Source organism: Rhinoderma darwinii, chromosome 8 (assembly GCF_050947455.1).
Source record: "Rhinoderma darwinii isolate aRhiDar2 chromosome 8, aRhiDar2.hap1, whole genome shotgun sequence".
Taxonomy (NCBI): Eukaryota; Metazoa; Chordata; class Amphibia; order Anura; family Rhinodermatidae; genus Rhinoderma; species Rhinoderma darwinii.
Genome location: NC_134694.1, coordinates 64,181,757 through 64,198,768, shown reverse-complemented (window position 1 = coordinate 64,198,768; position 17,012 = coordinate 64,181,757). Strand labels below are relative to the sequence as shown.

The window sequence follows — 17,012 nt, the reverse complement described above, 5'->3', positions numbered from 1 at the left end:
ACGGAAGGGCCACTGGCATATTTGCGAGAGCCGCCGCTGGCTTCGCTGACGCTTTCCCTGACAGCAGTCCAATTACAAAAATAGCAGGATTACATTAAAACTGCAAAAAAAAATTACATGCAAATAAACATTTAGGCTACATTCGCACGAAAAAAATGGCCATTAAAAACAGATCAACTGTCAGTTTTTCCTGGCCATTTTGCATCAGTGTGTCTCCAAATTTTCATCCATTTCCAGTCCATCTGTCCGTTTTTAATGGCCGTTTGACATCTGTTTTGCATCCATTTTTCATGGCTGTTAAAAAAAACTGATGAATTTCAATGGTCAGGCTTTTTTGTCCCAACCCCCTGAAAACACCCAAAGGAAGATCACATGTTCACTTAGACATTACACCACAGAATTTTTGTAAAAACATATTCCACAACCCTACAAAAGATTTCTAAATTTCTGGTGTAGCGGAATATTTTTCATATACAATGCATTTGGAAAGTCTTTTGAGTTTTTAATAAATGTGCAAAATTGTTCTACAATTCTATGTTCCCTTTGACATTATGGGGTATTGAGTGTAGAATGATGAGAAATAAAGCTAGAATTTTTCTTATTTTAGCACAAGGCCTCAACAAACAAAATGTGAAAAAAGTGAAAGGGTCTGAAGACTTTCCGAATGCACTGTAGGCTTACACCAAACAGTTTTCTGTAGCGTATTCTTACGCTGTGGAAAAATGAGGCAAATACTTCACACGTGTCTGCACCCTAAGGGCTTATTCAGACGAACTTATAATACGTCCGTGCAACGCGCGTGATTTTCACGCGACTTGCAAGGACCTATGTTAGTCAATGGGGCAGTTCAGACAGTCCGTGATTTTCACGCAGCGCGTGTCCGCTGTGAAAAACTCACGACATGTCCTATATTTGTGCATTTTTCGCGCATCATGCACCCATTGAAGTCAGTGGGTGCGTGAAAATCAGGCGCAGCACACGGAAGCACTTCCGTGTGACGCGCGTGATTCGCGCTACAGCAGTAAAAACTATGAATGAAAACAGAAAAGCACCACGTGCTTTTCTGTTTACAAACATACAAGCAGAGTGTCATAATGATGGCGGCTGCGCGAAAATCACGCAACCATGCATCATACGCTGCTGACACACGAAGCTGTTATGGACCTTTTGCACGCGCAAAACTCCGCGTTTTTTGCGTGCGCAAAACGCACACGTTCGTGTGAATCCGGCCTAACACAGTTGAGTATAATTTGTTTATGCAGAGTAGAAGATTGAAATAGTTTCTTTTGGTAACATTTATTTTCCTGTTTTTTATTCCCGTTTCACTCCACATCTCTAATGTAAGCTTACAATATGAGTATTGAGCAAGATTCCTATTTTTATTTTTTTATTGTTTTTTAGGACTGACCACAATGGAAGAAGAAAATTGGCTTATAGAATTAACAGGTAACACAACACTCAATAAAGTAACACATGTATAGTAACAACGAAAGAGAAATTTAACATTCCAATACTGCCCATGAAAAGAAAATGTTTTTTGTCATTTTGAAGTTATTCTACTAGAATGCACACTAAATAATCGTGCAAAGTGTTGGACCACTTTCATTTTCATTTGGCACCCAAGGGATCTGTGTACTGCTCAATGTTACTATCAAAACCAATTTATAGATAAATGCCATAGCTTTTTTTTGTTTTTCCATCGACTTAGCCATATGAGCACTTGTTTTTTATGAGACAAGATGTATAATTTAATGGCACCATTTGTGGGTATATATAAGGTATTATATAACTTTTTTTAGGGTGGTAGTAGATTAAAAAAAAATGGATATACCGAAATAGTTTTTGGGTTTTATTTTTACGGTATTTACCATGCGGTATAAATTTCATGTTTTTGTTATTATGCAGGTCAGTACGATTATGGAGATACCAAATTTATATGGTTCTTTTTAATGTTTTTCTTTTTCACAAAAAAAACATTTAAAAGAAATGTGTTTTTATGTTGCTATATTCTGACTTCCATAACATTTTTATTTTTCTGAGCTGTATACATTTTTTGGAAAGCAGGATTAAAGGCTATGTACATCTTTGAAAGGGATTTTTTAAATAAAAGGGTCAATCAGTGTGTTTGGTGAAATTTTATAATTAGTTTTTATTAAAAACTCTTTACTTTTTGAGATACAGCTGCTCTGTATTGTGGATATAGAGCAGCTGTATCATTCGCTAAGACCTGAATCTGTCAGTCCCGCGGAACTAACGGGTTCAGTGTCAGCAGGTCCTGCATGAACTTATGAACTTAGATATGATGGAAAACAGGTGGATCCTGCATGTCAGGATTCAGCGTAAGATACAGCTGCTCTGTATGCAGAGTACAGAACAGCTGTATCTAAAAAAGTAAAAAGAATTTTAAAATAAAAACGAATTAATAAAGTTGTGCCAAACACACTGATTGAACTTTTTATTAAAAGAAATAAAAAATCCCTTTCAAAGGTTTATATAACCTTTAACAAAAAACATTACTTCTGGCATTGTTTTTCCGTTGTTATTTCTTACAGCTTACACCGCACAAGATAAATAATGTGATCATTTTATAGTATGTTTATTACAGATGCGGTGATACAAAATATGTGTCAGTTTTTTTTATATTTCAACATTTGACCATAACATTTAATTTTTTTACAGGAAAAACATTTATTTTTTAAAAGCATTTTTTTTACTGAGATTTCCATACAATGCAGGAGAAATGAACATAGTCTTAAAATACAATAAGAGTCAAGTGATATACACTATATAGACAAAATATTAGGACACACGTCAATATATTCATTGTATTCAGGTGTTTCATTTGGTGCAGTTGCACACGACGAGTGCCATCCATTTTCACAGACCCATTCACTTTAGCGATTTAATCGCGGCTGTGAAAACAAGACCCGATTCTCCGATCCGTGGAAAGATAGGACATGTTCTATCTTTCCGCAGATCACTGACAGGACTCGGCTGGCACACAACGATCGTGTGCATTGAGGCGTTAGTCCCATTGCCACAGATGTATAAAATAAAGCACCTAGCCATGCAGTCTGCCCTTAAATACATTTGATGAAAGAAGGGGTCGTTCGAAAGAGCTCACTGAATTTGAGCGTGGTTCTGTTATAGGATATCACTGCTGCAACAGTTTGTGAAATTTCTTCCCTTCTAGATATTCCACCATCAACTGTGAGTGGTATTATTGCAAAGTGGAAGCATTTAGTGGCAGACCACTTTAAGTTACTGAGCAGGGTCACCTACAGCTGAGGAATAAAAGTTGCTAGTGCTCTGACTCAATAACTGCAGAGTTTCAAGCCTTCCCTGGCATTAACATCCACACAAAATCTATGCCCCATGAGCTTCATGGCATGGACTTCCATGGCCGAGCAGCTGCATGCAAGCCTTACATCACCAAGCACAATGCCAAACTTTGGATGGAGTGATGTAAAGTATGGGGCCGCTAGTCTATGGAGCAGTGTAAATCTGTTCTGTGGAGTGATGAATCACGCTTCTCTATCTGGCGGTCTGATGGATGAGTCTGGGTATGGTAAATGCCAGGAGAACATTACCTGCCTAACATCATTGTGCCAACTGTAAAGTTTGGTGGAGGAGGGATAATGTAATTAGGTTGTTTTTCAGGTGTTGGCCTAGGCCCCTTTGTCCATACAGTGTTTCTTGAATGTGAGACAAGAAAATAGAAAAAAAACATTAACAGTTTGTTATCGGTCATTTTAATTAAGAAAGGAGATTACCAGTTAAACAATAAGCCAGATAACCAGTGGTTGTAGGGAGGTAGGTGGTCCCTCAAGTGTGGAAAGCAGAAAAAGGCCATATGGTTAACGGTATGTGCACACGATAGCTGCCTTTTGCGTCTGAAATTACAGACTGTTTTCAGGAGAAAACAGCTCCGTCGTTTCAGACGTAATTCCTCCTCCTCGCATTATGCGAGGCGTCTTTGACGGCCGTAAATTTGAGCTGTTCTTCATTGAATTCAATGAAAAACGGCTCAAATTACGTCCTGCACTTCTTTGACGAGGCAGTCATTTTACGCGTCGTCGTTTGACAGCTGTCAAATGACGACGAGTAAATTACAGGTCGTCGGCACAGTACGTCGGCAAACCAATTCAAATGAATGGGCAGATGTTTGCCGACGTATTGTAGCCGTATTTTCAGGCGTAAATCGAGGCATAATACGCCCCGTTTACGCCTGAAAATAGGTCGTGTGAACCCAGCCTAAAGGGCGACTTAAAAAAACAAAACTTTATTGATCTTAATTTTAACTTTTTTTTCATTTTCACCATAGGGACTTCACCCTAGGATGATCTGGTCACTTGTATAATATACTGCAATACTGCTGTATTACAGTGTATTGTGCCAGAGGCAGGGCCTAATAGGAGTTCAAAGATGGCAAATCTGGTGTTCATTGTTAGGCCCCTTGTTTGCCATAAAAACCTATAAACACATTGTGGGGGGCGTTTTTGGGATTACATCCTAATGCTTCAACCGCTTTGGTGATGCAAGCTCAGCTCCTGATTATTTAAAAACCTTTTCAGACCTTTCTTTTGTAAGGCAGCAGAACGGCTAGATGCACCCCTGAGTGGACGATGCGACAGAGGATGGGTAGGTCCTCCGTAACAATGATACGCAGGGAATGGAAGGCAGGGCATAAAGCAGCAGACTACCTGACTGGTTTCTGAGCAGGACTGCTGATTGAAAGAGAGCCTGTCCATCTGCTTGACTGACTGATGCTCATCCAATCAGCAGATAGTAAAGCATAAAGAAATTATGAGGGCAGACAGCTATGTGTGCGCCAAACCTCAGTCAGCACATCTGTTTGTGCTGCATAGCAATCTACAGAAGGAGAGGAAGTGACCAGGCAGCAGCTGTGTGAACCATGAACAAGAATTGGTAGGGACTCCTGGAGCAGCACTGGATAACATGACCACCAATGTAGGGTATGAAGGGCGCAGGCAGATACAAAGACAGTGCAGTCCATGGCTGGCATTTCGTTTATTACAACAGTGTATTTAACACCTTCAGGACGGAGCCTGTTTTGGCCTTGAGGACAAAGCCGATTTTTTCAAATCTGACATGTCACTTTATGTGGCAATAACTTTGGAATGCTTTTACCTATCTATGCGATATATCTGGTCATAAACTGCTGTATGGGCACACAGCAGGGCTCAGAAGGGAAGGTGCGCCATTTGGCTTTTGGAGAACAGATTTTGCTGGATTGGTTTCTCCGCACCATGTCACCAGTACAGTAGAAACTCCCCAAAAGTGACTCCATTTTGCAAACTACACCCATTGTGGAATTAATCTACGGGTGTAGTGAGCAATTTGACTGCACATGTGTTTCATAGGTTTTATTAGAAATGGGCGGTGAAAATGAAAAATTAAATTTTCTGCAATAAGTTGTAGCTGTAGTTCAAAAGTTTTAATTTTCTAAACAAATAAAGGAGAAAAAGTACCCCAACATTTGTAAAGCAACTTCTTCAGAGTAGGGAAATACCCCATATGTGCTCATAAACTGCTGTTTGGATACATGGCAGGGCTCAGAAGGGAAGGAGCACCATTTGGCATTTGAAGCGCAGATTTTGCTGGATTGATTCCTGGGCACCATGTTGCATTTACAGAGCCCCTGTGGTACCAGTACAGGTATAATCCCTGAGAGGTAACTCCATTTGGTAAACTACACCCCTTGAGGAATTAATCTACGGGTGTAGTGAGCATTTTGACTGCACAGGTTTTTGCTATTAGAATTGGGACGTGGAAATGTAAAAAAAAAAATACTATTTTTTCCAATAAGATATAGTTCTAACTCGAAATTTTGCATCTTCACAAGGACTATAGGAGAAAAACACCTCAATGTTTGTAAACCATTTTCTCCCGAGTACAGCAATACCCCATATGTGATCGTAAACTGCTGTTTGGACACACGGCAGGAAGAGAAGGAGCGCTATTTGACTTTTTGAGCTCATATTTTGCTGATTATGTTTCTGGGCACCATGTCGCATGTGCAAAGCTTCCTGAGGTAACAGTACAGTAGAAATTTCACCAATGTGTACCCATTTTAAATTAGAGTTATAGTGAATATTTTGACCCCACAGGTGTTTTATAGATTTTATTAGAATTGGGCTATAAAAATTAATTCTACATTTTTTCCAATATGTCATTTTAGCTCAACATATTTCATTTTTACAAGGCATACAGGAGAAAAGACAGCCCAAAATTTGTCACGCAATTTCTCACGAGTGAGGCAATACACCATATGTGGTCGTAAACTGCTATATGGGCATACAGCCAAGATCCAAAGGGAAGAAGCGCCATTTGGTTTTTGGAGTGGAGATTTTACAAGATTAGTTTTCTGATGCCATGTTGCATTGAGCTAAGGTACCAGTACAGTGGAAAGCCCCAAAAATTACCCCATTTTGGAAACATCCCTCAAGGAATTAATCTAGATGTGTAGTGAGCATTTTGACAAGTGTTTTGCAAAAAATAAGTACACAATAGATGTTGCAGATTGAAAATTGCAATTTTTCCACAGATATGCCATTTCAGTTCTCCATGTGTTGTGCCCAGCTTGTACCAATGGTGACACACACCCCATAAATTGTTCAGCGGGTTCTCCAGAGTACAGTAATACCCCATATGTGCTAAACTGCTTTGTGGGCACACTGCCATGCTCAAAAGGACCACCATTTTACTTTTGGAGCTCAGCTTTTGCTTGGTAGTAGTTTTGTTTGGGGTTTTACTGGTATTTCAGCTTATAATGTGGAGTATGTGTAAACTGGGCGGAGTACATCAGGGTATATGTAAGCTGGGCGGAGTACATCGGGGTATGTGTAAACTTGGCGGAGTACATCTGGGAATTTGTAAAATAGGCGGAGTACATCAGGGTATATGTAATCTGGGCAGAGTACATCAGGGCATAATAGGATAATGTAATAATGGGGTGAATGAATAATAAAATTAATAATCCATGGATTGGTGTCGTTTGCTTTGAACAAATCCTTTATGCACAGGCCGGGTTTTTAGCGTATTAGGCCTCATTTACACGAGCGTGTGCGTTTTGCGCGCGCAAAAAACGCTGCGTTTTGCGCGCGCAAAAGGCACTTGGCAGCTCCGTGTGTCATCCGTGTATGATGCGCGGCTGCGTGATTTTCGCGCAGCCGCCATCATAGAGATGAGGCTAGTCGACGCCCGTCACTGTCCAAGGTGCTGAAAGAGCTAACTGATCGGCAGTAACTCTTTCAGCACCCTCGACAGTGAATGCCGAACACAATATACACCAACCTGTGAATAAAAAAAGACTTTCATACTTACCAAGAACTTCCTGCTTCCCCCAGTCCGGGCTCCCGGCCGTTGCCTTGGTGACGCGTCCCTCTCTTGTCATCCGGCCCCACCTCCCAGGTTGACGCCGCAGTCCATGAGACCGCTGCAGCCTGTGATTGGCTGCAGCCTGTGCTTGGCCTGTGATTGGCTGCAGCTGTCACTTGGACTGAACTGTCATCCCGGGAGGTCGGACCGGAGTTATCGGTAAGTCAGAACTTTTTTTTTTTGTACAGGTTCATGGATTTTCGGAGCGGAAGTCACTGTCCATGGTGCTGAACCAGTTTAACGCTTTCAGCACCGTGGACAGTGACTGTCTCCTGACGTCGCGTACCCGAACATTTTTTACCGGTTTCGGTCAAAACGAGTTTGGCCGAACCCGGTGAAGTTCGGTGCGCTCATCTCGAATTTGACACTCCGTTTGGATGTTTGTAAACAGAAAAGCACGTGGTGCTTTTCTGTTTACATTCAGGAGTTTGACAGCTCGCTCTTGCGCGAATCACGCAGTTCGCACGGAAGTGCTTCCGTGCGGCATGCGTGGTTTTCACGCACCCATTGACTTCAATGGGTGCGTGAGTGCGCGAAAAACGCACGATTATAGAACATGTCGTGAGTTTTTTTCTGCGCACACGCGCTGAGCGCTATTCACGCATCGTCTAAACTGCCCCATTGACTAATATAGGTGCGTACGACATGCGTGCAAAGCACGCGCGTATATTACGTTCGTGTAAATGAGGCCTTATACAAAATATCTGCGCTCCAGTATTGCATAATCTTTGACCTCTTAACTAGCCCTATAAGCAGTACAAGGCCCTAAAGTTTCCTCATCTCTGCTGCATCTACAGGGTCCACCTGTGGGGCTAGCAAATGATGATGTGGGGTTTTTAGTGAAAAACTATTTGACCTAAAAAATGAGTCTGGTCAGTCATTTAGCATTTTAGCGTTTCGAGAGTCATAACTTTGTATTTTTCCGTTGACGGAGCTGTGTGAGGGCTTTTTTTTATGGAACGAGTTTAATTTTATTGGTTCCATTTTGGCGCACATGCGATTATTATTATTTTTTGTTAACCCCTTCATTTTTACAGTGTTCACCGTGCAGTATAAATGACTCCCATTGATTTCAATGGGAGGCGGAGGCATTTTTGTCCCGCTAGCGGAAAAACCGTCTCGCGGGAGAAAGAAGGGACATACCCTATCTTCGGGCGTTTACGCCTCTGACCTTTCATTGACATCAATGGGAGGCAGAGAAAGCGTATTTCGCGGCGTTTTATGCCCCCTGCACTCAATAGGAAATTTTGAGGCAGATTTTCCGCCTGCAAAAAACTCTGTGTGAACCCAGCCTTACTTACCCGAAGATCTGATCTGGCAGTGTGCCCAAACCGCAATTTATGACTACATATGGGGTATTACTGTATTCTGGAGAACCCGCTTAACAATTTATGGGATGTGCGTCTATGGTGGTACAAGCTGGGCACAACACTTTGGGCACTGAAATGGCATATCTGTGGAAAACAGCAATTTTCAATGTGCAACATCTATCGTTTACTCAATTTTGCAAAACACTTGTGCGGTCAAAATGCTCACTACACCCCTAGATAAATTCTTTGAGGGATCTAGTTTCCAAAATTGGGTAATTTTTCTGGAGTATCACTGTACTGGTACTATAGCTCAATGCAACATGGTTTCAAAAAATTAATCTTGTAAAATCTCCACTCCAAATACTAAATGGCGCTCCTTCCCTTTAGAGCCTTGCTGTGTGTCCAAATAGCAGTTTATGACCACATGTGGGGTATTTCCCTACTCTGGAGAGAATGCTTTACAATTGTTACAGTGCTTTTTCTCATTATTTGATGAGAAAATTAAACATTTTGACCTAAAGCTACATCTTAGTGGAAAAAAATTTAATTTGTCATTTTCACTGCCCAATTCTAATGAAATCTATGAAATACCTGTGTGGTCAAAATAATCACTACACCCCTAGATGAATTCCTCTAGGAGTGTAGTTCCCAAATGGAGTCACTTTTGGGGGATTTCCTTTGTTTTTGCACCACAAGACCTCTTCTAACCTGACATGGTGCCTGAAATATAATTTAACCCCTTAAGGACACAGACTTGTTTTGGCCTTAAGTCTCAGAGCCCATTTTACAAATCTGACATATTTCACTTTGTGTGGTAATAACGTCGGAATGCTTAAACCTATCCAAGCAATTCTGAGATTGTTTTCTCGTGACACATTGGGCTTTATGTTAGTGGTAAAATTTGGACGATATATTCAGTGTTTATTGGTGAAAAATTGCAAAATTTAGAGAAAATTTATAAAAAATAGCATTTTTCAGAATTTAAATGCATCTGCTTGTAAAACAGACGGTTATACCACCCAAAATAGTTACTAGTTCACATTTCCCATATGTCTACTTTAGATTGGCATCGTTTTTTGAACATTCTTTTATTTTTCTTGGACGTTACAAGGCTTAGAACATAAACAGCAATTTCTCATATGTTTAAGAAAATTTCAAAAGCCTTTTTTTAATGTACCTGTTCAGTTTCGAAGTGGCTTTGAGGGGCCCTCTGTATTAGAAACCCCCATAAAACAGCCCATTTTGAAAACTAGACCCCCTCAAAGTATTCAAAACAGCATTTAGAACGTTTATTTAACCCTTCAGGCATTTTACAGAAATTAAAGCAAAGTAGAGGTGAAATTTGCAAATTTAATTTTTCTTGCTGAATTTCAATTGTATTCAATTATTTTTTCTGTAACACAGAAGGTTTTACCAGAGAAACACTACTAAATATGTATTGTCCAGATTCTGCAGTTTTTAGAAATGTCCCACATGTGGCTCTAGTGCGATCGTGGACTAAAACACAAGCCCCAGAAGCAAAGAAGCACCTAGTACATTTTGAGGCCTCTTTTTTTATTAGAATATATTTTAGTCAGCATGCCAGGTTTGAAGAGGTGTTGAGGTGCCAAAGCAGTAGAAATCCCACAAAAGTGACTCCATTTCGGAAACTACACCCCTCAAGGAATTAATTTATGGTTGTTACCATTTTGACCCCACAGTTTTTACACAGCACATATTTGAATTGGGCTGTGAAATTAAAAAAAATGAAATTTTTTCCAATAAGATGTCATTTTTGATAAAAAATTTCTTATTTTCACAGGGAACAAAATACCCCATTTTGTTGCCCAGTTTATCCTGAGTGGAGCAATACCCCATTTGTGGCGATAAACTGCCGTTTGGGCCCATGGGTGGCTTCAGAAGGGAAGGAGCGCTGTGTGTTCTTTGGAGTGCAGATTTTACTGGATTGGTTTTCGGGTGCCATGTCGCATTTGCAGAGCCACAGAGGTATCAAAGCAATGGAAACCCACCAGAAGTGATCCCATTTTGGAAACTACACCCCTCAAGGAATTAATTGATGGGTCATGTGACCATTTAGACCCCGTGGTTTCTTCACAGAACTTATTTCAATTGGGCTGGGAATTTAAAACAAATTTTTTTTTCCCAATAATATGTCGTTTTAGCTCAAAATGTCTTATTTTTACAAGAAATAAATACTCAATTTTTTTGCCCAATTTGTCCTAAGTGCAGCAATGCCCAATTTGTGGTGATAAACTGACGTTTGGGCCCATGGGAGGGCTCAGAAGGAAAGGACCACCATTTGGCCTACTGGGGATTTTCTGGTGCTAAGTCATGTATGCAGAAGCCCCTGAGGTACCAGTACAGTTGAAACCCCCAAGAAGTGACCCCGTTTTAAAAACTACACCCCTTAGGGCATTCATCTAGAGGTGTAGTGAGCATTTTAACCTGAGACATACACCCCATAAACTGTAATGTGGGTTCTCACGGGTATGGCAATACCCTCAGTGTGGCTGTTATCAGCTGCCTGGGCACACGGCAGGGCTCAGAAGGGAATGAGGAGGGGGATAAGCTGTGCGGAGTGCATCAGGGTAAGTAAAACTGGGGTAGATTAAAAATCAAGGGATGTATGATACATTTTGAAGCACTCTTTCATACGGAGCCTTAGTTTTTCGGGACACGTGTCACATTGATATATTGTGTCCTCCCTTATCCCCCTCTTATAGTAGACTTTGTGCCTCTTTTGACTTTTTCCTTTCTTGCCAGTTTAGGGAACTTCTCCTGGAAAGTGTTGCCCTGGTACGATGTGTGTGGCCTCGCTTCCAGAAGCACTGGGTGCCCCCCCTTCTTGGTCCCTAAAAATTAGTTTCTTGATAACCACCTCTTGAAATTCCAGGAAAGTTCCCGTCTGGCCTGCACATCGACGTAGCACGTACGCATTGTACAATGCCATCTGTATGATGTGCATGGCCAGTTTCTTATACCACACCGCATGCCGGTGTAGGGCTTCAGGGCTTGATCTGACAAGTCCACCCCTCCCATGTACCTATTGTAGTCCAGGATGCAGTCTGGTTTGGGGGTCTCTGTACTGGTGCGTCGTACAGGTACGTGGGTACTGGTGTGGGCATGTATTGTTGTCAATACAAGGACATCTCTCTTGTCCTTGTACTTGACACACAATATGTTGCTGCTAGATTGTGCCCTGCTCTCACCCCTTCTGAGTGTTTGCCCAAGCAGAGTCTTAGGGAGGTCTCCCAGATTTCTTCTAGCAGTGCCGCATGCTGCAGGACTTCTGGAAGCCAGGCACTTGAAGAGTGGGACGCTGGTATAAAAATCATCCAGGTAGAGTTGGTAACTATGGTCCAGCAGTGGGTGCACCAAATCCCACACAATTTTTGAATTAACTCCCAGTAAGGGGGGGCATTCTGGGGGCTGAACACTGATGTCCTTCCCTTCATATATCCTAAATTTGTAGGTATACCCTGATGCACTCTCGCACAGCTTATACATCTTCACACCATACCTTGCCCTCCTACCCGGCAGGTACTGGTGGAATTGAAGCCTCCCTTTAAAATGTACCAAGGACTCATCAATAGAAATACACGTCTCGGTGGTGTATGCTTGGGAAAACCGGGCACTGAAACGGTCTAATAGGGGTCTCCGTTTATACAAACGGTCAAAACTGGGGTCATCTTGGAGTAGGTGCTGCTCATTAGGAGAAGCGAAGTATTGCCTCATTTTAATTTTTTTTTAGGTTCCAGTTCAGTCCTGAAGTTGCTTTGAGGGGCCTATATATTAGACACCCCCATCAAACACCCCATTTTAGAAACTAGACCCCTCAAAGTATTCACAACAGCATTTAGAAAGTTTATGAACCCTTTAGGTGTTTCACAGGAATTTAGAGCAAAGTAGAGGTGATTTTTACGTATTTATTTTTGTCAGAAAATCCTTTTTATACCATGTTTTTCTAAAACACAAAAGGTTTTACCAGAGAAACGCAACTTAATACTTATTGCCCAGATTCTGCAGTTTTGAGAAATATCCCACATGTAGTCCTAGTGTGGTAATGGACTGAAGCACCGGCCTCCGAAGCAAAGGACCACCTAGAGGATTTTGAGGCCTCTTTTTTTATTAGGCACCATGTCCGGTTTGAAGAGGTCTTGTGGTGCCAAAACAGTGGAAACCCCCAAAAGTGACGCCATTTTGGAAACTAGACCCCTTGAGGAATCCATTTTAATTTTCTTGGGGTGCATGCAGCTTTTTTATCAGTTTTTATTCTATTTTTAGGTGGCGTGGTGACTAAAAAACAGCAATTCTACTATTGTTTTTTTATTCTATTTTTTTTACAGCGTTCACTGTGCGCTATAAGTGACATATTCACTTTATTCTGCGGGGCGATACGATTACGGCGATACCAGATGTTTATAGTATTTTTTATGTCTTATGGCGTTTGCACAATAAAATAAGTTTTGTAAAAAATCATTCACTTTTTGTGTTACCATATTCTAAGAGCCAGAACTTTTTTATTTTTCCATCAATAAAGCCGTGCGAGGACTTATTTTATGCGTAACGAACTGTAGTTTCAATCAGGAACATTTTTAGGTACATGCGACTTTTTAATCTCTTTTTATTCCATTTTTTGGGAGGTGAAGTGACCAAACAATTGTGATTGTGGTACGGTTTATTTTATTTTCTTTTATGGCGTTCACCGCGCAGGATAAATAACAAAATAATTTTGTAGTTCAGGCCGTTACAGACGCGGTGATATCAATTATTTATAGTTTATTTGTTTTTTTATTTATTTTTATTAATAATAATTGACTGATAGGGGAAAAAGGGGGATTTTTACTTTTATTACTTTTAAAACTTTTATTTTCTTATTTCTACACATATTTTTTAAACTTTTTTTTTACTTTATTACTTTGTCCCACTAGGGGACTTGAGGGCAGGAGGCCCTTATCGCTATTCTAATACACTGCACTACATGAGTAGTGCAGTGTATTAGAGCTGTCAGCTACTCACTGACAGCAAGCATAGTGGGTCCTGACGTTGTCAGGACCCACTAGGCTTCCGTCGATGGCATAGCCGGATGCCATTGTTTGGTGTCCGGTTGCCATAGTAACCATCGCCGGCCGCTATCGTGTAGCAGGCCGGCGATGGTAGCTTAACCCCTAAAAAGCAGCGATATCTATTGAACGCGGCTTTTAAGGGGTTAATCAGCGGGAAACCAGCGATCGCTCCCCGATGTAGGAGCTGCGGCAGCTGCTGTACGAGACAGCAGCTGTCACAGCTCCTGTATGTGTCGGGAGGATGGCCGAAATGGCCGTTACTCCCGAGACGTACTATTAGATCATGGAGCGCGAACGATACAGCTACCATGACCTAATAGTACGTCCAGGAGCGGGAAGGGGTTAAGAAAAGGAAGGCTGAAAAATCCACTAGGTCCTCCTTTACTTCTGGGGCTTTTGTTTCAGGCCCGTAGCACACTAGGGCCATATGTGGGATATTTCTAAAAACTGCAGAATCAGGGCAATAAATATTCAGTTGTGTTTCTCCTGTAAAAACCTTCAGTTTTACAGGAAAAATTGATTAAAATGGAATTTCTGCAAAAAAAATTAAATTTGCACATTTCCCTTCCACTTTGCTTTAATTCCTGTGACACGCATAAAGGGTTAAGAAACTTTCTAAATGCTGTTTTGAATACTTTAAGGGGTGCAGTTTTTAAAATGGGGTGATTTGTGGGGGTTCCTAATATATAAAAAGCCACTTCAGAACTAAACTGGTACCTGTAAAAATAGCCTTTTGAAATTTTCTTGAAAATGTGAGAAATTGCTGCTAAACTTATAAGCCTTGTAACGTCCTAGAAAAATAAAAGGATGTTCAAAAAATGATGCAAACATAAAGTAGACATATGGGAAATGTTAACTAGTCACTATTTTGTGTGGTATAACTATCTGTCTTACAAGCAGATACATTTGAATTTAGAAAAATGAAAATTTTTGCAAATTTTCTCTACATTTTGGTGTTTTTCACAAATAAATATTGAATTTATCGACCACATTTTTTCACTAACATAAAGTACAATATGTCATGAGAAACCAATCTCAGAATCGCTCGGATAGGTAAAAGAATTCTGGAGTTATTACCACATAAACTGACACATGTCAGATTTAAAAAATGAGGCTGTGTCATATGGTCCAAAAGTGGCTGCGTCCTTAAGGGGTTAATTACTATCTATTACATTTTTTGAGAAAGGAGAACACCAAAAAACAGGAATTATAGCACTGTTTTCTTTTTTCATTTTTACAGTGTTCACCATGCAGTATAAATGACTCCCATTGATTTCAATGGGAGGCGGAGGCGTTTTTTTCCCGCTAGTGGAAAAACCGTCTCGCGGGAAAAAGAAGGGACATACCCTATCTTCGGGCGTTTACGCCTCTGACCTCCCATTGACATCAATGGGAGGCAGAGAAAGCGTTTTTTGCGGCGTTTTATGCCTCTGGCGCTCAATAGGAAATTTTGAGGCAGATTTTCCGCCTGCAAAAAACTCTGTGTGAACCCAGCCTTACTTACCCGAAGATCTGATCTTCTGATTCCCTGTACAATACACTGCACTTCGTATGTAGTCCAGTGTATTGTGACTGTTAGGCTGGATTCACACAAAAGCATGTTCGGTCCGTAAACGACGGAACGCATTTCGGCCGCAAGTCCCGGACCGAACACACGGCAGGGAGCCGGGCTCCTAGCATCATAGTTACGACGCTAGGAGGACCTAATAGGATTCCGTACCTGGCTGACCAGGAAGCTGTTGCTAGGCTTTCTGGTTGCCATAGCAACCATCCGCACCCGCGATCACTCGGGGGGCTGCCGATGCCTGTTGTGGCAATCGGAGGCTAGACAATAGCCTCCGGGTTGCCATGTACGGAAGCCTCGGAGGTGCAGCCTCCGGCCGGTCCTCCTCGGCTTCCTGTCAGAGTGACAGTTACGTCACACTGACAGAGTACATTACACTACGTGCAGGACACTTCTTTGGACGTTTTTGGAGCCGTTTTCTCATAGACTCCAATGAAAACAGCTCTAAAAACGGACGTAAAAAACGCAGCAAAAACGAAGCGAAAAACGCGAGTTGCTCAAAATACGTCTGAAAATCAGGGGCTGTTTTCCCTTGAAAACAGCTCCGTATTTTCAGACGTTTTTGGTCACTACGTGTGCACATACCCTAAGAATAACAATATACTGCAATACATTAGTATTGCAGTGTATTGTACTAGCGATCCAATGATCGCTGGATAAAGTCCTCTAAGGGGATTAATAAAATGTGTAGAAGAATTAAAGTTATTAGTATTGAGATTATTTATTTTTTTTAAGTTAAAAAAAAACACCTTTTCCCATTTTTCTTCTAAAGTAATATAAAAAAAATGAACAAAATTGGTATCGCAACATCCAACTATTACAATATACCATTATTTAATTTGCACGGTGAACACCTTAAAAAAATTTAATAATTGAAACCGCCAAAATCGCTGTTTTGTTTTGTTTTGTCAACTTAGCTCTAAAAAAAAAATGTAATACAACTTTTTAATCACTTTTTATGCACCAAAAAATGGTACCAATAAAAACTGCAGCTCCTCCCGCAAGAAATAAGCCCTCACACCACTCTATTGATGGAAAAATAAAAAAAATTATGGCTCTTGGAAGGTGGGGAGTGAAACTCTAAAATAGGAAAGCAAAAAATGGATCAGTCCTGAAAGGGTTAATTGATTTCTAATGAAAAAAACGTATGACCACATGTGGGGTATTTCCGTACTCGGGAGAAGTTGCTTTATAAAAAAAAATGTTTGTTTTTTTCCTCTTTTATCCCTAATGAAAATGAGAAAATTCAACATTTTAGTGGAAAAAATGTTGATATTAATTTTCGCGCCCTAATTCTAATAAACTCTGCAAAAGACCCGTGGGGTCTAAATGCTCACTATACCCCTAGAAAAATTCCTTGAAGGTTTTTCCAAAATGGGGTCACTTTTGGTGGGTTTCCACTGTTTTGGTCCCTCCAGTGCATTTCAAATGCGTCATTGCACCGAAAACCATTCCAGCAAAATCAGAAATCCAAATGGCGCTCCTTCCCTTCTGAGCCCTGCTGTGGGTCCAAACAGAAGTTTATACCACATATGGGGTATTGTCGTAATCGGGAGACATTGCTTTACAAATGTTGGGGTGCATTTTCTTCGTTATTCCTTGTAAATATAAAAAATTTCTATGTTTCAGAAAAAAAGTCGATTTTAATTTTTACAGACTAATTCCAATATA

The 17,012-nt window shown here is 40.7% G+C and overlaps 1 protein-coding gene across 2 annotated transcripts in view; it reads left to right on the top strand.

The window, feature by feature from the left end:
- The window catches only part of TEX11 (testis expressed 11), a 963,534-nt gene that overhangs the window by 11,591 nt on the left and 934,931 nt on the right, over positions 1-17,012 (top strand). For both annotated transcript variants that reach the window (XM_075835681.1, XM_075835680.1), the window contains exon 2: positions 1,402-1,446. In XM_075835681.1, coding sequence (XP_075691796.1) covers positions 1,413-1,446 — 34 coding nt within the window. In that variant the 5' untranslated portion in view covers positions 1,402-1,412. The remainder of the gene's footprint in view (positions 1-1,401; positions 1,447-17,012) is intronic.